Below are 22,211 nucleotides of genomic sequence, written 5' to 3' on the forward strand. Positions count from 1 at the left end.
TAATTAAAATTTTTGTATAAATTTTGTGACCAAACGATTCAGAAAAAATTGAATTATTTTATTTTGTACATTAAATTAAATGTATGAGAAATATCTTCTAGTATTCTATTGAAGTCCGCTGAGACTTTAATTGCAAAAGATTCCTGCTTATAAAAAAAAAAAAATTTTTACTCATCTTAGGTTTTGTACAGGATTTGTCAGATTATTCTCTATTTTATTCAATTTTTTAATTGACTGGGATTTTTTTCAAATATTTCGCGTTATTTTTTTCAAATAAATTCACGCAATATTTTAAAATTTATCAAATACTGGGATTTGAATTTTTTTTCGCTCTTAAATTTATTTTAGAAAATAAACGACAACAATCAAAATTGACTGCCATTTACTTCCATTGCAAAATAATAAAATTTTGAAGGTTAATTGATAAATTTTTGCTCTTATCTATTAAAAATAAAATAAGATAACAAATATTGTATAACTTGATGTTTTTATCACACAGTGATACGATTAGTGAATTATAAGTTTCGATTTTTTTTCTCCAGGCGGAACTTCTACTTTAATTTTTCTGGAAATAATTTGTAAAAATGGCACTGAAATTCGCGGCTAACCTTAGCTTTATGTTTACCGAGTGTCCTAATTTAATTAGCCGTTACCAATTAGCCAAGGAAGCTGGGTTTCATGCAGTGGAAAGTGGATTTCCTTTTGGTTACACTGTTCAGCAGGTTCAAAATGCGAAAAAAAATGCTGATATTGAGCAAGTGCTGATAAATGTTTTTACTGGTAAATTTTCATAAATTTTACAAATATAATTATCGTGCAGTAAATCTATTACAAGGTTTAACTAAATTTTATTTTTACATGTGGGAATAAAAAACAATATTTGAATAAATATTCTAGGGGATGTCACTAAAGGTGAAATGGGTTTTGCTGCAATTCCAGGTGATGAAGCGAAATTTAAAAATAGTATTGAACTTACTATCGACTATGCTAAAGCATTAAATTGCAAAAAGTTAATACTGATCTAAATATTTTCGGCTATAAGAAGAAATTCAAATTTTAGTTTAAAATTTTTCTTATTTTTTTTGTATTCATAGAATTCATGTGATGGCAGGAATTGTTGAAAACCCTACGGCAGAAAATGATACAGTCTACGAGTCCAATTTACGTTTTGCAGTTGAAAAATTTAAAGAAGAAGGAATTATTGGTATTATTGAGCCTATCAATAAATATGCTCTTTCAAATTATTATTTGAATTGTTTTGATAAAGGTACTTTGATGATACGTAGATTAGTTGGTAGTAGAAAATTAAATCATAGAATTTCAAACAAGAATAATTTCGCGCTTATCCTGATTGAAAAAAATGATTTTGAACAATTCAAAACAATTTGAATCGACTAGTATATAGATATACACTTAACATGGAGTAAATCATTTTTCTTAATTAGGGTAGACAAGAAAAATTCCTCACACAAGTCATAGTGAGCACGCAGAAATAAACAAATTTATTTATTTATTTTTTGTGATACAATTTTAATACATTTAAAATTTTAAAATTTGATTTACTAATGCGCTACTTATTTTAAATTAGGCATTGAAATTATCAAGAAAATTAATAGCCCACATTTAAAATTAATGTGTGATATTTTTCATCTGCAACACATCAAAGGAAACATTACAAATTTTATGAAAGACAATTTACCGTACATTGGTAATTAATTATTGAAATATGATTCTAAAATATATTATCAGGAACAAAGTATATTTTTATTGTATACATTTATTAATATTTAATTTTCTAGGACACATACAAATTGCACAAGTTCCTGATAGGAATGAGCCCGATACGTTGGGCGAATTAGACTATAAATACATTTTTTCATTAATAAAAGAAATTGGATACAATGGTCACATTGGTTTAGAATACAAACCGAAAACAACAACAATGGAAGGATTAAAGTGGGTTAAAAATTTTGGTGAAAATTTATAACAAAAAAAAAAGAACATTTTATTTTGTTATTTTATCAATAAATACTTTACAAAATTATAACTTTTATGAGCATTAAATAATCTCATACAAATAACAATTTTAAAAAAATTATATTTGTTTTTTTTTTCTTATACATTTTTGATTCATTGAGAATAGTGAAGTGGCAGTGAATTTTTTATAGAAAGTAAAAAAACTAATTAATTCTGAGTTTGTTCAATTAAAAAACAAAATCACTTTTACAAATAAAATTTATAATAATCGTATTGTTAAGTAATATCTTAATTTAAAAAATGTAAAGATTGATTAGCTGCTATAAAAGATATAGGAAATTTTCATTATGATACACACGAAAAAAATTGGTATTTGATGCTGAATATTTAAAATGAATTTCAAACAATTTCGATCGAATTCACCAAAGGTTGGCTGGCTTCCACTAAAGGTCCTACAACAGCAGTACTAAAAAATTTTAAATAATTAGTAAATTACAGTCAACTTTATTTGCAAATAAATTATCGTTACTTTTTATCTTTTGTTTTGTTATCAGTATGATAGTGAAAAATGAGTATTTTGTGGAAGGATAAGGATATTTTAGTTTTGCTAATAAAATAATAAATAAATGTTAAAAAAAATATAACAATAATTAGTTACCCAGCACCAAAGGCAAGAATAGTTGCTTCTTCTACCATTCTCATCTCAAGGTCACACCTAAGATTAAAAAATACGTAGAAGTGTTCATTGTTCTGACGGTTTCAAATTACGGTAAACTACCGAAATTGACCGCAAACTGCGGTAATTACTCGGTTAATTTTCCGCGTCGCGCGGTAATTTACAGTAATATACAGCAGTTTACAACGAACTACGGTACAATACAGCAATTTACCGTAATTTTCGGTCTTTTTTACCGTGAACATTATACTTTTTCTTATTTTTACAGTTTTTACAGTTCAATATTTTATTTTATGAATACCGCAATTTACCGTAACTTGAATCCGTCAGGATTTAAGTCGTGAATAAAGAAAAAAAAACCAACAAACAAAATATAAATATTTTAAAAACTTGTTATTTATTAGCCTATTCTTCAAAGTACTTAACATTGATAAATTTTATACCGTTGGATTATTTAAATCTAGGGTAAAAAATTTCAATAAAAATGCTTTAGTACTTTATGATATATTTATTTATATCAGGTTCGATATGTAAATATACATGAAATTGTAATATTATTTACTTACACTATTTACATCAATTAATATAACGATAAATTTTTTTTACAGAACTTGCATCTAAATTTCAGATTTAAATAACCGTCCGGTTTGTCGGAGCGAGCGAGTTTCAGAATAATTAAGACTGATTTGGAAATACGTCAACGGGTTTCCATAAGTTTGTTTTCAATAAACCTATATCGATTGGCTTTGCAAATATTTGAAGTTTAAGCATCGATGTAGGTAATTATTAAAAGTACAGCGTGTTATTCGGGATTAAATGCTATTGCAAATAAGAGTAAAGCTGGCTTACAATTTTTAGTTTTTCTCTTTGCCACAAAATATACACAGAAAAAAAGGATTTCTTGGCGCAAGAAAATTTTTAGTTTTCAATTCATACTTCAAAGTTTTCTCAGGGCAAGTAAAAATTTTTGGCATCAAGAAATTATTTTTTTCTGTATATAATTACTTATATATAATGGAATGTATTATTTTTTTATCGGTTTTGATTATTTTTTGTTTCATTTCAATTTTTTACAGACGATTTTCATTAACTTGTTATTTTTATATTTTTTTTATACTTATATAAAAGAAAGGTATTTTCCTGTGTCATACTTTTGCTTTTTTCTTTCATCATCATCATCAACTGTTAAAGGTTACATGACTCCATTTGTTTTATTGTCTTAATTAATTAATGACCGTTAAATTAATGAATAATTAATAAATTAAGCGAATCGAGACGGAAATACTAACATGAATAAGCGCGTAAATTTACACTATTCAATTTTGCAACCATAAATAACTAGTAAAGTTATGAATATCTACACTATATAATTTTTTTTTTAAATCTTCAATTTAAAATATCATCTATTGTATAAAATCTTAAGTTTTTTCTATAACAATCAGAATAATTATAAACGACGAGGTTTTTTTATTTAATAAATGGCAATAAATCTATTAAAATACCTGAGCATGTAAGACTTGAAGATAAAGATAAAAGGAGAGAGAAAAATATAAATAAATATTTTCATTACATCCTTGTTCTTGTTTATTTATTAAATCATTTTTAAGGCCCATTATCACCAAGTAGATTGTGAGTATCTTCATCGTAAGTCCTCTCAGGGAAGCTGATCCCATCACCGAAACTGTAAGCCCGAATATTCAAAACCGATTTCTCAAATATTTTTCTAATTACAATTGAGTTTTATTTTTTAAATCAGCATTTTACGATTTTTAAAATTTTGTTGACAAATTTTATGGGCACGATATTAGTTACTTGTATTTTATGAAAACTATACTTTATATTACGAAAGTAAAAAAATTTCCTTTTTATAGATAAATCTTCAGGTATTAGTTACCCGATCAGGCAACTAGTACCCAATCACTCATGTACTTGTAAACCTCTAAATATTTATAATACTTCTTCCTATACCTGCACTGAAAGTTCAAACTCCTCCCAATTTAGAGGGAAGAAATTCATTCTTTTTTCCTATGAGACTATTTACTTTCTTCCCTTAATGTATACTATTTTTCCACTAGATCTGTATTTGAAAGCTAAACTTTTGCATCTGTTTGTGGGAAGAATGCGCATGCGCTTTTTATCGTTTGTTTTCTCATAACAGAAAAAGAACATTTTTCTTCCCTTTAAAATGCAGGAATTTAAACTTCCGGTACAGATGAGGCGTGTATACTTTTTTTCATAATTCGAATAAAAAAACAATAGATTACTGTACAATTTTAAAAATATCGTGCTCATAAAATTCATGTTCTAAATTTACATACTAAATAATTTATGTAAATTTATATGATGGTAATACAGTTGAAAAAAAAAAAAAGACAAATAAAATACGAAATATTTTATTCATTAATAGATTCTATAATATAATAGAGAACCAGATGCACAATACCTATCGAATAATGACCATAAGCGCAAAGATATTTATTCTTATACACAAGTCGTATGAAAAATTACTTTATCCTGTGTTTTTTATCAGGATAATAATAATTAATGCACACATGCATCGGAAAATCGTAATGGATATTTTCTACGTAAATAGGATTTTTCTTTACATTCTGCCAGAAGATAAATAAATAAATACGTATAGAGATTTAAGAATCTGAAAGACTAATAATTAAATAGAGCCATCTACAGTATTTGGAAAAACAAAACTAAGTTCTTGTTGATGATTAGACTTCTCTATTTAAATCTGTATGATGCCGAGTAGGACTTGATTCGCTGCAACTATAGGAATTTAAGGTTTTTTATAGTTTTCTATTTGAGTATTTAGGGTTTCTATTCTTGCAATTAAATTACTAATCGTTCGTAATATATAATAAGTATATTACAGTATGACAGGTAAGTTAAGTACCAAAGAATGTTTGTTTCATAAAAGGATAATAGTTATTGATTCACAAGCACGCACAGCACAATTATGAAAATTAGCAATAAATAATGTGATTTTGTTTAAAAAGAGTGATCATGCTCATGCATAAATATTCCACTATATATAGAGTACACGGAAAAAAATATAGCTCTCAGAGGTATATTGTTTAGTTACAGAAACAATGCTCATAACCTATACACTAGATTGTTACTGTAACGATCTACTATATCGTTATGACAACAATACGCCAGATGGCTCTGAGAGCAATCCGGTATCGTTCTGAGAACTATACGTATTGCTGTGAGACCATTCTGTAGTCCTGCGAGTCGCAAATTATATGACATATTTTATAATGTTTATCATTAATAAATAAATAATTTTTAAAACAAAAATAATTTATAAAACTTATTTACAAGTTATAGTCTTCATAAAGGTTATATATAAAATTCAATATATCTTTTAATTTTGGAGGTTATTATACATGTATATATAATTTATCTCTAAATTTGACAAGTTTTTTTTAAAATTGATTTTTTTAATTAAACGTCTAGCAGCAATTAAACTTATCGCACTTTGCGCGAAAATAAATGTTAGGTTAGACACCGTCATGTGAGCTGGCGACTATAAAAAGTCGTATAGGTCTCGCAACTATACGATAGATAGTTACAGTAAACATGTGGTATCGTAACCATAAGTATATGTATTGTTGTGGTTACGATCTACAAGTCGCTATACTTTAGATAGTTCGAGGAACAATATTTTTTTTCCGTGTACTTTTAAATAAATTAAGCACAATGCTAGCATAATTTTTAAATTTGTATGTTAAATATTTAACTTTTATCTTGATAACACTAATCTTTAAAAGTCAATCAGAAAATTGACTAGATATTTTTCTATTTATGTAAGTAATAAAGTACTAGTTAATACTGAAGTAGTTTGTAGTTATAATTAATCAGCTACTTAATTTTCGAGTATTTACTTATTATAAATAAAAAATTTTGGTTAAAGTCCACAAACAGAGGAAAAAACAAAAATGAACTATGAAACCAAAAAGCACGAGTTATTTTTTAAATTTATAAATTATGCTAACCTGTTTTGCGTACTGCCCATTGAGTTGTAAGTATTCGGAACTTGATGTTGTGCGCGTACTGGATAGACCACTCCATTTCCAAGACTAGAATTTATATTTTGAAAATTTTTTCTTATCTACTTTGGTTTATTTTAAATGTTTGTTCAGTTCAAAATGTAATTATAGAAAATTGCTTTATGGGATATTACAAGTGTTCTTATTTTTTATTGTAGACACTGCCTCTGGTTCAAACTATTCACTTATAGCCCGAAAAATTATTGTAATAAGTAACTTATTTTATTTTGAAAATTTAAATTTCTACAATTATAATATAAAATAGAGAAGATATAAATAATGTAGGAGTGAAAATAAATAAATTATTGTTCTGATAGTTCATTGTATGGTCTAATAATTAATCTATAGCTATTTATATATTGTATAAAAATACTTATAAAAAGGTATTGTGCAGTCGGCTCACATTTCTATGAAACGTTGAAAAATAAATATTCTATTCAAATATTAAACGCTTCTATATTCAATTTTACTGTCATTTGTTAAAATAAATATAGTTTATACATTCATCATTTATATGAAAACTCAAAATGATATATATACTTGCAAATATTATTTATGACGATTTTAAAGTTGATAATTATTTCTAATTTTGAAAATTTATCGAAAATATATAGTAAAATAAATAAATTAAAATTTTAGTGAACATACCTTGTAAATACAGGAAGAAACCAAAGCTTTTTATTTTCGCCAAATACTTCTTGGAAATTATTGTATTTTCCAATATTAAATCCATCTTTATCTTTGCCCATTCGGAACATTGGCGGTCTAAATGCCTCTATAATAATAAAATATTGTTATTTAAAATAAAAAATACACTAGAGTCAGTAATATTGATCAATTCTATAGAAAATCTATAGACATTCTATAGAAAATCAGGAATCTGTTAATCTATAATTTATTATTTCTTTTGAATTGAATTTCCTCAATAGAATAGAAATTATTGTCTAGTATATAACTCTAATGTATATATATTTAGATATAAATATATAAAGATCAAACTTACCTAACGTTGATCTGTTGTGTAAAATCAGGTAACAATGATAAAAGAACAAAGAATTTAAACTGACTGCAAACATCAGTGCGATGAAGAATAAAAATAATATATGGAACTTTCCCATGCCATCTAATTCACCCTGTAAATATATATCAGTAGTAATTCCATGAAATTTTTAATAGAAAAATAGTAATTGATGATAGTAGTATATTTACTTTATTTATGAAATTACCTTCCAAAAATGAATAAAATATTGTAAAGTCGTACTGGCGATGAAGACACAATAAATTAATGCATATCCCAAAAATAATATGAAAAATTTATAGTTGTGGTAAGCAACGCAATTATTAACCCAAGGACAATGATGATCCATCTTTAGTACACATGCGCGGCATACGCTGCAATGATGAGCACGATCGGGTTTTATTAACTGGCATTTATCACAAAACCGAATTGCTGGAAATACAAATAAAGAAATACGATAAGTAATTAAACATGAAAAAATTCAACTCGCGGCTCTACTATTTTGAATAAATCGAATTAAAAACTAATTAATTATAGATAAATTACAGTGCATAAGTAAATAGACTTTACCTCCTCTGATTGTTCGATTAGTAACCGGCAAATTTTGTCCGATTCTTTCGAGTATTGCACACTGCGCTTCTTCACTTTGTGCTTGTTGCAACTTTTCCACTTCTGATAGAGGAACTTTGAACTGTAATACAAAAAATATAATCATTAATTTGAACTAATTATTGTTGATTCAATAAAGATTGTTCTTATTACCACTTCGGGAACAGAAATTAAATCTGTAAAGACTGTTTTCCAATAAGACCATAAAAACATGGCGAAAAATACATGGAAAAATATCAAATAGAAAGCTGAAAAAAAGATCAATAATTAATATAATATCATTAATATATATGATTGAATTTCATGTATACAATAAAAAAAATTATAGTTTAGCCCGAGGATATATTAACTCATTGAATGTTAGTAAAAATAAAAGTCATAAATTTAAAATTTTTTTTTTGCACACCTCGAGCGCGAAGCGAAGAAATTAGACTTTACTATCGACTTGTCAAATTCAACGCAGATTTTAATCGCGTTAGCAGTAAATTGCCACGTTTTTTAGGTTTTCCAAAAAAAAAAAAAAAAAAAAAAAAAATTATTTCTTTAATATTCAAAATTTCGGAAAAATTATCATTCATTTATTGGATATTAAAACGTATAGTAGAACTCATAAAATTTCAAAAATGGAAATTTATTTTCCTTTTAAATAATCTTTTAATAAAAATTGCGGCGTTGCATTCATATGGTGACGGACGAAGCTTTGATTAAGAGATATGATTTGGGATGATTCAAAACAATTTGAATTGGGTAAGATATAGATGTACACAGCATGGATTAAATCATTTTTCTGAATCAGAGAGGGTTAAATACTAAATATTGCTATTTTTTTTATTATCTTGCATCTACTCTGTTTATCATATAATTATTTATGAGCGTGAATGTGACAAGTGGGAATTTAAAAATTTTTGAATAATTAAATAAAATGTTAGAGTCAAAATTACAAAATGCATATTTAAATCAATAAAAAATCACATTTTTTAAAATTTCATTATTTAAAATTCATAAAATGTCTCGTCTGCTACATTGACACTTGTAATTATTTTAAAATTATTCTTACAAATTTCAAATTACAAAAATGAGTAATAAATAAAGAGAAGTATTGTTTTTGAATACTTACTTTTTTGAATATAGCTGTCGATAGTATCTAAAAAAAAAAAAATAAATAAATCAATTAACGAATAAAGAATTCTATTATATGTATTCATATATAAATAAATATAGAAATACTTACAGTAGCATAACTGTACTACATATGCATAGTAAGACCAGAACACAATTGTAAGAATAAATATGACTGGTACCCATTTAAATGCTTTAACGCACCACCAACATGACCCATTTTGTTTGCCCATTTTTACTAAATTATCAGATGTTATCTTACAATAAATGTAAAATTATCAATAATCACAGTATTTAATATTACATTTAAAGTCAGGTCCACCCTTTCATCATTTTGTCACTCCAATATACGCGATATACAAAATTACAACTCAGTAATTCAACAAAACTTAAATTTCATCGACATTTTTAGAAATTTATTATTTAAAATATATTTACATACAAAGTATTCCATACATATAGATATTTGTATATGTATGTATATGTTTATATATATGTATGTACAAATAAGTTATAGTCTATTAAACTTTATTGGTTAATTTTAAATTTCTATTTATAAAACATTTATTGTGATTAAAATAGAATATATGTGTATAGTTTATATATATTTTAAGTTAATTACTCAGTTCAGTTATAATTAATTATGTTAATTAAATCAATTTATTGATACTTGGATTGAATATAAATATATACATTTACTAAACTTAAAAACATTTCAAGATGGCGGGCAGAAGTCTACAGTGACCAAAACAGACCAACTATGAAATAGAAATGGATATAAGCTGTCATTTTACCAGAAAGGCAATTTACTGCAACTTGACGGAAAGTTACGGCTACAAATTGACGTCAAGGCGGCAAAAAATTGATGTTAGTTGACACCAACTTCATGTCAATTTGAAGGTTAACTTTTATTCTGCTATAGGAAAAATATAATGAGTTTGAATTTAGCAGACAGATAAATTTTAAATAAATAAAGTAAATAATCGATGACATAAAATTTACAAAAATGCGCATTTAAAAAATTAAAAAATTAATAATTACATTTTTAAAAAATGTCATTTTGTTAATTATTTACTTCATTTATTTAAAATTTCAAAATCGTCTGACGTCTGCTACTCCATACTCATGAAAAATTAAATTTAATAATTTAAACCAATTACAGAAAAAAACTACACCAGTGATGTTTTGAAACATAATATTCATTGCCGCAATAAAATGAATTTTAAAAATAGTACATTCCACACTTAGGGTAGAAAGTAAGCTGTCCCTAGGTGTTGCGTTCGGCTGGGGTAGGGAATTACACGAGAATTGGAATTTGTATAATATTTTTTACCATACTATACCCGAGGATTTAAATTTTTATTTCTGTTAACGGGTAAAATTGCGCATGTGTCAATCATTTGTTTTCTCATAATAGAAAAGTATAACTTTCCCGCTTAACAGCCGGAATTTAAAGTTGTAGTGCAAATATGGTAAAAAAATTAGTAAATTACACACCTAAGGAGAAAAATAGGACATTTTAGCTCTCGTGTGTAATTTCCTACCCGAGCCGAAGGCGACATCTAGGAGTGACCTATTTGCCACTAGGTGTAAAATATACCCATTTTTTCCCCAGATCTGCACCTGAAGGTTTAAATTTTTGCCTCTGCAAAAAGAATGTAATGTGCTAATTTTTATCATTTGTTTTTTCAAAATAGAAATTCAACTTTTTTCCCGCTAAAAAGAGAAGGGATTTAAACTTTTGATCCAGGTATAATGAAAAATAATATTTTACTCATTTTTCAAGTACAAATGTACAAAATATCGCTAAAAAATACGCGCGCAAATTTTTTTTAAACAATAATATCATTTTTCGGCATACCTGCACCGAAAATTTAAAATTTTTATCCTGTTTAAAGGCATGCGCTATTCGTAGAAAGTTATTCATTATCTATTAGCTGTGTTTATATAAACAAATTTTTTTTTTGCAAAATGCAGTACGTAATTGAAAGCCGTCAAAGTCAGTAGATAAACAAACTGAGCTGTTTATATTATAATATAAACTACAGACCTTGAATGACCTTCTCTCCAATCTCCATAGTACAGTAGTACAATAATAAATAACACGATAAATTAAAAGACCGACTAGAATTGAGGCTCAATTGATAAAAAAGAACGAGGAATAAAGATACTGGGTGTGGTTGACGTTTTCTCCTCAGTCCTCAACTCCTCACCTTTGCTGTCATTGAATCATCGACAGTCCAAGAGGTAAGTTCTCAGTTATTTCTATATAATTTGTATTTGTATTGATACTTATAAATATACTAAATTTCAAATTCCATTATATGAATTTATTAATTATGAGATTTATAATTTGCATTTATCCAAAACTGATTTAAACTTCTAGGTCAGTTTCATAAAATCAATGGAATTTTGAAAAAATTTATCATAAAGAGTTTTTCTTTTGCTGTCTCTTTTTTAAATTTTGCGGGTATTTTTGTTACTGATATAAATAAAAAATTTCAAATCGATAGAACTCTATCCCCAGAGTGTTTTGATTGTATCGCATGTCGTGGTATAAAAATAGTTTTAACTATCAATTAAAACGCAGTTTTCAAGCTCGAATGAAACTCACCCATAAGTATAAAACTAAAACAATATCTTGGTATAAAAAGTATTAATTTGCTCAGTAAATTTAAAAATTTAAAAACTTTCCCATAAACTTATTTTTTAAATATTTATTACTTTTATGGCGTATTCGGTGTTCGGTTGCTTACTCCGATCATAATTTATCATAAATTTATGTCTTAGTTTTTCTGTCCTGAACTTTGCTCTAAAATAATCTAATACATGAAATATAGGTATTCCAACACTAAACCCAAATGCATTATTTTAAAATCCATAAGATGTGTTCTATGTAAAACTATAGTTTTTTGTAGCCGCATTTTACAGTGCCTTAAATATTCATAGTTTGCTTATGGCGTTTCAATGTTATTTGTTAACTGTCTTAATTTCGACTTCTTGGTTTTAAATTTAAACGAGCAACCGAAGACGCCAGATTAAGATTTTAAAACTTCTAATAATTCAAAATTAAATTGATTTTAAAGATCATTAGTTTTATTTATTTATAATTTTATTTACAGATTTATAAATTTAGGAATAAATAATAATCATGTCTCAGCAGTACTACCCATTCAAGGTAAATATAATATGTACTTTTACTCAATCATATCTTAGTGGAAAATTTTTAACTTTAGTCGCTGTATTAATTTACTCTATAATCTTTATTATTCGTATTGTTTTTATCACCTCATTTGACTCTGCGTAGGTCAGCTATAATCTCAAAAGTTATTTCTTTAATTAATATATTATTTTAATATCTGTATAACAAATCTATTATACAGTAAAAAAAATTTTGTAAAAATTAACACATAACTTTGTGTTAAATCACTATTTTACACAAATTTCTGTGTTAAATTTTTACTGTGTAGCGAAACTTCAAATTGCATAACTGCATATATTTAAAAAAAAAATCTATCGCAAATTGATTCTATTTTTTCAAAAACTATTTTCGAAAAATTTTTAATAAATTGTCAGAAACATTGAAATGATTAAATTTAAAATTTAAATATTTAAATACTAGTGCACTCCAACTGTGTATCCAGCAGAGCCATTTGATGCAAATGCAGATGCTGCGACTCTTCGAAAAGCTATGAAAGGTTTTGGTACTGACGAAAAAACAATAATTGATGTTTTGACTAAACGTGGAATTGTACAGCGTTTGGAAATCGCTGAAACCTACAAAACACTGTATGGCAAAGATTTGATAAACGATTTGAAAAGTGAATTGTCTGGGAAATTTGAAGATTTTATTATTGCACTGATGACACCATTGCCTCATTATTACGCTAAAGAACTTCATGACGCCGTTGCTGGTCTTGGTACCGATGAAGAAGCTATTGTTGAAATTCTATGCACGTTAAGTAATTATGGAATTCGAACTATTGCTGCATTCTATGAAAATCGTAAGTGTCATCTCAATTATTTTTACAAAAAAAATTTATTCTATTAAAATTTTTCTAAATAATTTTAAATTTTTATTTAAAATAAAATTTAGTTTCGAAATCATCAAAGTTATAAATTGATGTCAAGCTCAGAACAATTTTAATTAATTTTTAATTACTCGTAAAAATCGGGCCACCTGTACATGTTTTTGATACTTTTTATATTTATGATTATTGATAATAATGACCTGCATTCTGTAATTGAATAATGACTTCATAGGTTCGAAGAAAAATGATGTCATCATTGGCCTTAAGCAAGATTTTTATTCTCAAGTCATATTATAACTAATAATATAAATTATAATATTTTTTACTATCATGATGTAAATTAGTGTCTCGCTGCTATTATTTTTATTTTATTACAAAATATTTTAAATAATTTATTGACAGTTTACGGGAAATCTTTGGAGAGCGATTTAAAAGACGATACCTCAGGTCATTTTAAAAGATTACTAGTCTCACTTTGTCAAGCTAATCGGGATGAAAATCAAGGTGTCGATTACGCTCAGGCACAAGCTGATGCTCAGGCTCTGTTCGAATCAGGTATTTTTATTTAATTATTTATTTAACGCTAGTAGACTTTACTCTAATAAATATAAAAAACAGAACAATGATTTAGTTGATAAGTTGATCAATGAGAAATTCAAAGAATGTAATTTTTTAAATTTAATATTAATGGTTGTTATTGTTTTTCAAAGGTGAGAAGCATTGGGGGTCTGAAGAGTCGCAATTTAATATGATATTGGTAACTCGTAGTTATCAGCAGTTACGTCAAACTTTTTTGGAGTATGAAAAATTATCAGGACATGACATTGAGGTCGCGATCAAAAAAGAATTTTCTGGAAGTATTGAAAAAGGACTTTTAGGAATTGGTAAGATATGTTTCTATGGGATTTTTGACCTATGGGACATTTGAGTGAATTCTATGAGAACTTTTGAATAGGGATGAACCTCTAGAGTTCCTGAGTAAGAAAAATTATTTGAAATGATTCAAAACAATTTGAAATGATTAAAATATATATACTTAGCATGGATTAAATCATTTTTCTTAATCAAGGATGTATTCTAATGTGTACATTTGAATTTTGTATAATAAAATTAATGAAATATTTATTCTCAGTCAAGTGTGTGAAATCCAAGGTTGGATTTTTCGCTGAAAGACTACATGCTTCAATGCAAGGCATTGGTACCAAAGATCGTACATTAATTCGTATTATTGTATCAAGAAGTGAGATCGACCTTGGAGACATAAAAAAAGCATTCGAAGAACGTTATGGGAAATCATTGGAAAGCTGGATTACTGTAAGTTTAGATTTTACTACTACACAGGGAAATTATTCTTGTTTATAATGATATGGTGTCATAGTCAATACTTATGGTGTGATTAAAATTTCCAGTAGTTAAAGTAGTCAATTTTACTGTGACCATGGTAATTTTTGCAGGTGATCAACATGGTCAATGACACTATAGAATTTCAAACGATAATTTTTCCGTGTAAATGTTCTTTAATTAAACTTTGAATTTAATTTTTCTAAATGTTTCACTATACTTTTAGGGTGATACCTCCGGCGACTATAAGAAAGCATTATTATCTCTAGTATCAACGTAATTAAAAGTCACTATAAAGTCAATTAAATCCAAAAAAATATTAATGCTTAAAGTTTACCTGCATAAAATTTGCTTGTGGAATGATAACTTTTACTGAAACTTATCATCTACATGAATGTGTTCAAAGCTTATCTCACGGCAAAAATATTGCTATCTTACCATGCGCCAGCACAAATCTTATATTTTCTATTGAATCAAAAAAATTAATAATTAATGTGACCATGGAAGCCTTAATACTAAAAATAAACTTTTCGTATACATTGATTTGCGAATGATATATTTATATTTTTGCATCTGCAATGTTTCTACACAATATTGAAGTTTATTGTTTTATACAAATATATATTTTTTAAGCTCATTAAATAATTGTTATAATTATATAATAAAAAAATATTTTATTTTATATTTTCTAGAAAATTTAATCTACTCTTTATATTTTATATCATCACAATACTGCTAATAAACAATTGATTCATGAAAATTATTGAGTCAGTCTATTTTTTTCTCTAGCAATGGTTACATTTTATCCTTTATTCCATCAATATTTATCTATCAACAAAAAATAAAATTTGAATAATTTTACTACTCTATTTCTTATCGCGACCTTTCAAAATTATTTAAATATTTTTATTGTTAGTAATTAAATGAAATACTTACGTAAAATGGAACTGTAATTTGGGCCATCAATGATGACTTTATTAATTTAGCTGCGAATTTCGAACCGGTTGTTCTGGTTAATTGTAACCGTTTATGAAAACGACTAGACACAGATTGACCACCAGCGCTTTCAAATAGTATTTTACCTTTGAGATCTACTTGAGTTACCAATTCGTTCACAATTATGACCTTAAATAAATTGAAAAACAATATTATTGAATCAAAACTTCTTAATTAATACACGGAAGAAATAGAGCTCTCAGAAGTATATTGTTTAGTTACAGAAACAATGCTCATAACCTATACACTAGATTGTTACTGTAACGATCTACTATATCGTTATGACAACAATACGCCAGATAGTTCTGAGAACAATACGGTATCGTTCTGAGAACTATACGTATTGCTGTGAGACCTTTCTGTAGTCCTGCGTGTCGCAAATTATATGACATATTTTATAATGTTTATCATTAATAAATAAATAATTTTGATAAAACAAAAATAATTTATAAAACTTATTTACTAGTTATAGTCTTCATAAAGGTTATATATAAAATTCAATATATCTTTTAATTTTAGAGGTTATTATACATGTATATAAAATTTATCTCTAAATTTGACAAGTTTTTTTTAAAATTGATTTTTTTAATTAAACGTCTAGCAGCAATTAAACTTATCGCACTTGGCGCGAAAATAAATGTTAGGTTAGACACCGTCATGTGAGCTGGCGACTATAAAAAGTCGTATAGGTCTCGCAACTATACGATAGATAGTTACAGTAACCATGTGGTATAGTAACCATAAGTATACGTATTGTTGTGGTTACGATCTACAAGTCGCTATACTTTAGATATTCAAGAAGCAATAATTTTTTCCATGTAGATAACATAATATAAATTAAATTTATTAATTACTGCGATATTATACTTCGATGCCAATTTTTGTAACTCGTCCAATATATTTAGATAAAATCGAATACGATGAGATGGTTCTTCAATTGACATTATTAAAAAAGATAAACTGTCGATAATAATTAACCGGATCTTAAATAAAAAAAGGTCATTAGAATTGTCAGTTAAATTAAAATTAAATAATGACAAATATAAAAAGTAAATTACTAAATTTTCTTTGGTTTGAGTTCGAATATGATATTTAAATTTTTCAATAGTTGCAGACAGTTCTTCTATCTTTCCTGGTGTTATAATTTCAATATTTTGTGTCATTGAATCATTGCTTAATTTTAGTTTTGGATGGGATTTTTTATACCCTTCTATTAAATCTGAAATTAAAATACCCATAAGAAGAATAATGAGTTGTACAATAACTTTAATGATTAATAATGATCAAGTCAGTTTATAAATAAAATTTTTTTAAAAACTATGGGCGGCATGTAAGTCGTTGACTGAAAAATTGAACTGAAATCAGTAATCTAATAGAGAAAAATTAGAATTAGTTGAAATAATAGTCTTAAATTATAAATTACTATTATACTAGACTATAATTGTCATATTATTATAACTACAAGGTATAATTTATCTAAACTTAAATAGAGAACAAAAAATAAGCAACGGAACTCTTGTAGTTTCAGCTAAACGTTTTTCCGCTCTGATAATTTTTCAGTAACTGCGTGTATAATTTGATACCATAACTTTGTCCGCTCAGAAATTTGATCTCGTTTAGCTGAGACTGAAAAAGTTTCACTGCAAACTTCATTTGTTTTAAAATCAATCATTATTTTATGCATTTAAAATTAATTATATACAAAAAAATAAAAATAACTCTTAGTTATGAAAATATTTACTCATTACATTTTCACTTAAGATATTTTTAACATCGAAAATGAATTATTGGGATCGTAATAATCATCATCAGTATCATTGCTGTTGTCTTCCAAACAATCAATATCTTCATTTTCTACCGTTTTATTTTTTTTACTCCGCCGTTTCTTTTTTCTAACATTTTTCGCGCCCTCTTCAATTTTGACTTGACAACTGTTTAAAATGTCAATAACTTTTTTCCTCAGTAATATAAAAACTTTCAGAATTCCCGGCGCATTTTCTAACCGTGTGGAGACATAACGTTCGACATTGTCTCGTCTTCTGAAATTATTGTAAAAGTTGTACAGTAACGTCCCATTAAAGAAACTACCAACTGACGTTTTCTCATAAATGAAACCCAACAACGCATTCAAATGCATCGCGTGTCTAAGACAGCTTTGAAATTGTGAAAAAACATGCACGATATTCAAATTAAAGTTATCAGGATACACTCTCAAATTTTTACTAATTTCAAAGTGCTCTAAAAAAAATGGTAACGCAGCAATACAATCTTCCTCACTAATTTCATTTATCAAATTCGTTAGAATAGACGATTCCTCATCAGCTGTTAATTTCTTCAGTCTTCTTTCTTCTTGTATCCGTGCCAAATCATCAGCAAATTTTCTCTGAAATTTTTCCTTCGACCGCCGAAATCCCAGTTTCTTATCAATAATTCCAAAGAACATCGACACTAGCAAACAATCCAAATGCAATTGAGTCCTGTCCGGTTCGTCATTCTGCTTTATCCAATAGATAATTACAGCGACGTACAATCTCCAAGTTGACGGCAGCTCTTCTAAATGATAACTCTCTTTAACTTCAATTGTTTCATCAATTATATTTCTTCTTTCACTGTCACTGAGCATGCGCAAGTTTTCCAACGTAACATCTGATTTCGGAACAAGTAAACTAGCTCTTCGAATTTGTTTATCTCTACGTGTGATTAATTCTATAACTAAATCGTCTTCTTTATTAATATTATCATTAACTGTAGTTAGCAAACTACAAATTTTCTTAACTATCGGCATACTTATGTCATGCGCTGATGGGTATTCCATCACTTCTATTTGTACTGGCATAATATAACAACGGTGAGTAATAATATTGACAAAATACAATGGAAATTTTCCAGTTAAATGATTTTCCTTGAACCACGTCGGTACACATGCAGCAAACTCATCTACTGCAGCATTAATTGGTATTTTATAAGCTTCCTTCTCATCTTCGCTGTTATCCGTACTGTCATTTTTGAGCTTTGATTTGTCGTTTTCAAATTTAAAAATTGATATATTCTTCTCTATATCATCAATAGCTTCAGGACTTAATCCTACAGGACCCAGCATAATTGTTGAAATATTCAAATATGTATTGATGACAATCTCCATTTGTTTTATGACAAACTGACACTGATTTTTACTCAGAAATTGAACGATTTTATTCACCGCGTCTTTCAACGTGTAATGTTTCAACCAATTGAAGACACGTTCAATTTTAAATTGCTGATAATTGGCTACGTGATGCTTTGGTATCCGCAATTGTGATAAGAAGAAATCATCGAATACATGATTATTTATGTAATCATTTCCTAGGAGGATGGAAGCTAATGGCAGAGACGTGACATCAAGGCCGTAGAATTTGTCTAGTAATTTTTGTACCCGGTATATTTTACATTTTTTAATGTAGCCTTTGGCGTAGCGAACGATGTAAGGGTCTAGGGTACTTAGAGGTATGTACATTACATCGTAAATATAATAGTCTGAATCGTAACTAAGTAATGGACAGTTTAAGGCTCTGGATATTCCTGCAGCTGCCTCATCAGCTTCAAATGGACACATGAAGTATTTGATCTCCATCTTATCCATGACATCGACGAATACGTCAGGTAACAGTAAGGGAAAATGTATTGTACGATCGTGAATTTTGAAAATCATTGAAGATGCTGTTTGTAGTCTTTCTCTAAATCGGGCTATTAGGGTGTCATATTTTTTATCTTCCCAACCGCCGTCGAGGACAACCAGAGGTGTGACATTGCAACGTAGTAAATCTTCGAAAAATCTTGTTACGCAGTGGGCAAACTGGTCATAGTCGCCGCCGAATATGCTATCGCTGTAAGTTGCATGACAGTACAACTGCGCACTTAGACTCCAACCGTCAACAACTAATTTTGTGTTGCATAATTCGTACGGTTCGAAAAAATAATCTGATTTGTTTTGAACATATGTTGTTAGTCCACGTATTCCCATTTTTTAAATTTGAAGTATTAAGTTAATACACTGAATATATTAAATATAAAAAGAATAAACATTACTTTTGTTTTCAAACATGCGCACGTGGTACTGTTTTTTTAGGCGAGGTTAAGATGTACGACAGCCTTAAGGTTTATGGTGACTGACATTTTACTTTGACTGCGTAGTGAATTGGGAACCCAGGCATCAAAACATTTCCTATAACTTGACAAGCTGTTGCTAATTATGAGATATTCAAACTTTTGACTACAATATTACAACGAACTACAAGTTTTTGTAAATCTACACCGGCTTTTTGAAAACGCGGACAGAATACGATGTTTAAAAATTGCGGGAAAAAGATGAAAAATAAAAGTTGCTTTGAATTTGGCTGTGGGAAATGATTTGCGTTAATTAATTAAACATCAATTTTTTGCAGTCAAGACGTGAATTCCAGCTGTAACTTTCTGTAATGTAAAGTATTCCCTAGTAGTCACTTTGATTGCAAGTTGACGGAAATTTTCTGTCAAGTTGTCTTCATACTGCAATCACTGATTGTCACCGAGAAAGTTAAAGCCTAACTAGTTATCTGGGTACATGTTAGGAGTCGTGACAGATTCTTTATTTAGAACCAAAAATTGCGGGCTTTTCAAATTTCATTCATATCTAATTATTCACATGTAATTATTCTTTTAACATCAAAAAATTTTTCAGAGAGCAAAATAGATGTCCTCTTTCTAATTCAAATTTTCAAATCAAAAGATATTTTATGAATTAAAAACTTACCATTAATACGTTGAAGGGAAAATGCATTTCTTGTATCAACATAAAGTGTTCGCCCATTTAAACCACCTTTTTCAAGTGGTAATTGTACATGAAGACACGATTGAAAACTAAAATTAATTTGATTATGTTAATATTTTTTTCTAGTTTTATATTATAAAATTAAGAGGATGTTTTTTTTGTACCAAAGTTGAGTTTTTCCAGATCCTTGCATACCACAAATTTCTGTGATTGTTCCACACTGAAATCCACCGTCGAGAATTTTATCTAACAGTTCACTTGATGTGGACAATTTTTCATATTGAAGTTCCGCCTGTTGATCAAGTAATAAATTTATAAGTAATTATAAATATATATGGTTATTTTACTATTACTGATAATGCGCAATCACGAAATGTTAATTTTGTCAATAGATTTCATATTTATTTAAAAAATTTAAACTTACTTGCCAATGATTTAGTGCCGACAATGTCAGTGGAGGTTTTAGCGAATTTTTCATAACCTCAATATTGACAAATCTTTCAATAATTTCTGCAATTAATGAAATTACCAAATTATAACTTTTTTTATTATTAAATAATTATGACAGCTGCTAATTTAATTACCTGGTGAATCGCTAATATCTTCCACAAAGAAGTAACCATTTTTATGAAAATTATTAATTATTTCTTCTGAAAAATTATGCAAACTTGCTAACGGCCGTAACATTGTAGATTATGATCTCTTTACATACAATAAATTAAATGAATAAATGTTACATGATACTTTGATGACAAGTTGACGTCAGACTGCTGTTGAAACATCAAATTAATAACAAAAAGTTTCGCGCTTAAATTTTTTGTAAGCAAACGACAATTTTTTGTGTCTTGATTTCAAATTACGGCTGAGCAGGTATCCCTTCAATTTGATAATAATCAAAATAACAGACATCAGACAATTTTGTAATTTTAATAAACAAATTACTTATAAGTAAATATAATTTTTATAACTTGCGCTAATTTTTTTTATGCAATTTTTAATTTTAAAAGTTTTTTTACGATACTTAAGTTAGCTAACGCCTGACTTTTAGATTTTTTTCAAAATGATAAATTATAAAAAAAAAATCGTACCAGTTTTTAAAATTTTCTACTTGTGCATATTTTTAGTTCTTTTTTCTGCAATCGATTTGTTAAAAAAAAAAATCAGAAAATTGTCAATTGTCGACTGACTTCAGCATCATGTTTTTTCTATAAGTATTTTAATTGTTTATTCAAAAAAATTAATTCTTTTGTCTACTACTTTTATTATCATTCAATTTGACAGCAATACAGTCAACTTTCGATGATACTGAAATTAGCGGATGTCTAATAATTTTTGAATTTTTTTTTTCAAAACTATAAATTGTAAAAAAAAATAATTGAAGAAATTCCGCTTTTAGTTTTTAAAATTTTCTACATGTGCATATTTTTAGATTTTTTTTTTTTTGTAAATCAAATTGTTAAAAATAATCTGAAAATTGTTAATTGTCTGCTACCTTCAGGATCATCAACTTTCGTTGTTCAGTTTTCTGACTACAATGAATTCAACATCCGGCTTCTGCAAAATTTGCTCTCCAATTTTTGCTGAACACTTTGCT

At 27.5% G+C, this 22,211-nt stretch overlaps 4 protein-coding genes across 10 annotated transcripts; 2 read left to right on the forward strand and 2 right to left on the reverse strand.

The window, feature by feature from the left end:
* The first annotated feature begins 257 nt into the window (after positions 1-257).
* On the forward strand, positions 258-3,342 carry LOC103570254 (putative hydroxypyruvate isomerase). 3 transcript variants are annotated; one of them, XM_008547939.2, is made up of 6 exons: positions 258-415; positions 543-780; positions 898-1,009; positions 1,095-1,267; positions 1,589-1,708; positions 1,800-2,098. In XM_008547939.2, the coding sequence occupies exons 2-6, from the start codon at positions 585-587 to the stop codon at positions 1,985-1,987; spliced, it is 789 nt and encodes a 262-aa protein (XP_008546161.1). In that variant the 5' UTR covers positions 258-415; positions 543-584; the 3' UTR covers positions 1,988-2,098. The 3 variants fall into 3 exon arrangements, with proteins under 3 accessions (XP_008546161.1, XP_008546162.1, XP_008546160.1); XM_008547940.3 differs by lacking the exon at positions 258-415 and adding an exon at positions 3,262-3,342 and having other exon boundaries at positions 456-780; positions 1,800-1,956; XM_008547938.3 differs by lacking the exon at positions 258-415 and having other exon boundaries at positions 456-780.
* LOC103570256 (palmitoyltransferase ZDHHC15B) lies at positions 2,156-10,336 on the reverse strand. Of its 3 annotated transcripts, XM_008547941.3 has the most exons (10): positions 9,576-10,336; positions 9,462-9,488; positions 8,498-8,592; positions 8,306-8,426; positions 7,944-8,167; positions 7,721-7,850; positions 7,366-7,492; positions 6,664-6,747; positions 2,636-2,692; positions 2,156-2,443 (listed from the first exon to the last, which is right to left on the reverse strand). In XM_008547941.3, exons 1-10 carry the CDS (start codon positions 9,694-9,696, stop codon positions 2,377-2,379), a joined length of 1,053 nt encoding a protein of 350 aa, XP_008546163.1. In that variant the 5' UTR covers positions 9,697-10,336; the 3' UTR covers positions 2,156-2,376. The 3 variants fall into 3 exon arrangements, with proteins under 3 accessions (XP_008546163.1, XP_008546164.1, XP_008546168.1); XM_008547942.3 differs by lacking the exons at positions 2,156-2,443; positions 2,636-2,692 and adding an exon at positions 4,249-4,334 and having other exon boundaries at positions 9,576-10,334; XM_008547946.3 differs by lacking the exons at positions 2,156-2,443; positions 2,636-2,692; positions 6,664-6,747 and adding an exon at positions 4,249-4,334 and having other exon boundaries at positions 9,576-10,332.
* Positions 10,337-11,471: 1,135 nt separating this feature from the next.
* On the forward strand, positions 11,472-15,463 carry LOC103570252 (annexin B9). Its single transcript, XM_008547935.3, has 7 exons — positions 11,472-11,710; positions 12,586-12,641; positions 13,086-13,467; positions 13,897-14,049; positions 14,205-14,378; positions 14,627-14,808; positions 15,062-15,463. The coding sequence occupies exons 2-7, from the start codon at positions 12,615-12,617 to the stop codon at positions 15,113-15,115; spliced, it is 972 nt and encodes a 323-aa protein (XP_008546157.1). The 5' UTR covers positions 11,472-11,710; positions 12,586-12,614; the 3' UTR covers positions 15,116-15,463.
* A 108-nt stretch (positions 15,464-15,571) lies between these two features.
* LOC103570253 (protein asteroid) lies at positions 15,572-22,211 on the reverse strand. Of its 3 annotated transcripts, none has more exons than XM_053738008.1 (9): positions 22,110-22,211; positions 21,202-21,493; positions 21,042-21,127; positions 20,782-20,909; positions 20,600-20,706; positions 16,890-17,050; positions 16,686-16,814; positions 15,772-15,960; positions 15,572-15,663 (listed from the first exon to the last, which is right to left on the reverse strand). In XM_053738008.1, the coding sequence occupies exons 2-9, from the start codon at positions 21,302-21,304 to the stop codon at positions 15,631-15,633; spliced, it is 936 nt and encodes a 311-aa protein (XP_053593983.1). In that variant the 5' UTR covers positions 21,305-21,493; positions 22,110-22,211; the 3' UTR covers positions 15,572-15,630. The 3 variants fall into 3 exon arrangements, with proteins under 3 accessions (XP_053593983.1, XP_053593984.1, XP_053593982.1); XM_053738009.1 differs by lacking the exon at positions 22,110-22,211 and adding an exon at positions 21,706-21,807; XM_053738007.1 differs by lacking the exons at positions 15,572-15,663; positions 15,772-15,960; positions 16,686-16,814; ... (3 more) ...; positions 21,202-21,493; positions 22,110-22,211 and adding an exon at positions 17,580-20,542 and having other exon boundaries at positions 16,963-17,050.

This window comes from Microplitis demolitor, chromosome 4 (genome assembly GCF_026212275.2).
Source record: "Microplitis demolitor isolate Queensland-Clemson2020A chromosome 4, iyMicDemo2.1a, whole genome shotgun sequence".
Taxonomy (NCBI): domain Eukaryota; kingdom Metazoa; phylum Arthropoda; class Insecta; order Hymenoptera; family Braconidae; genus Microplitis; species Microplitis demolitor.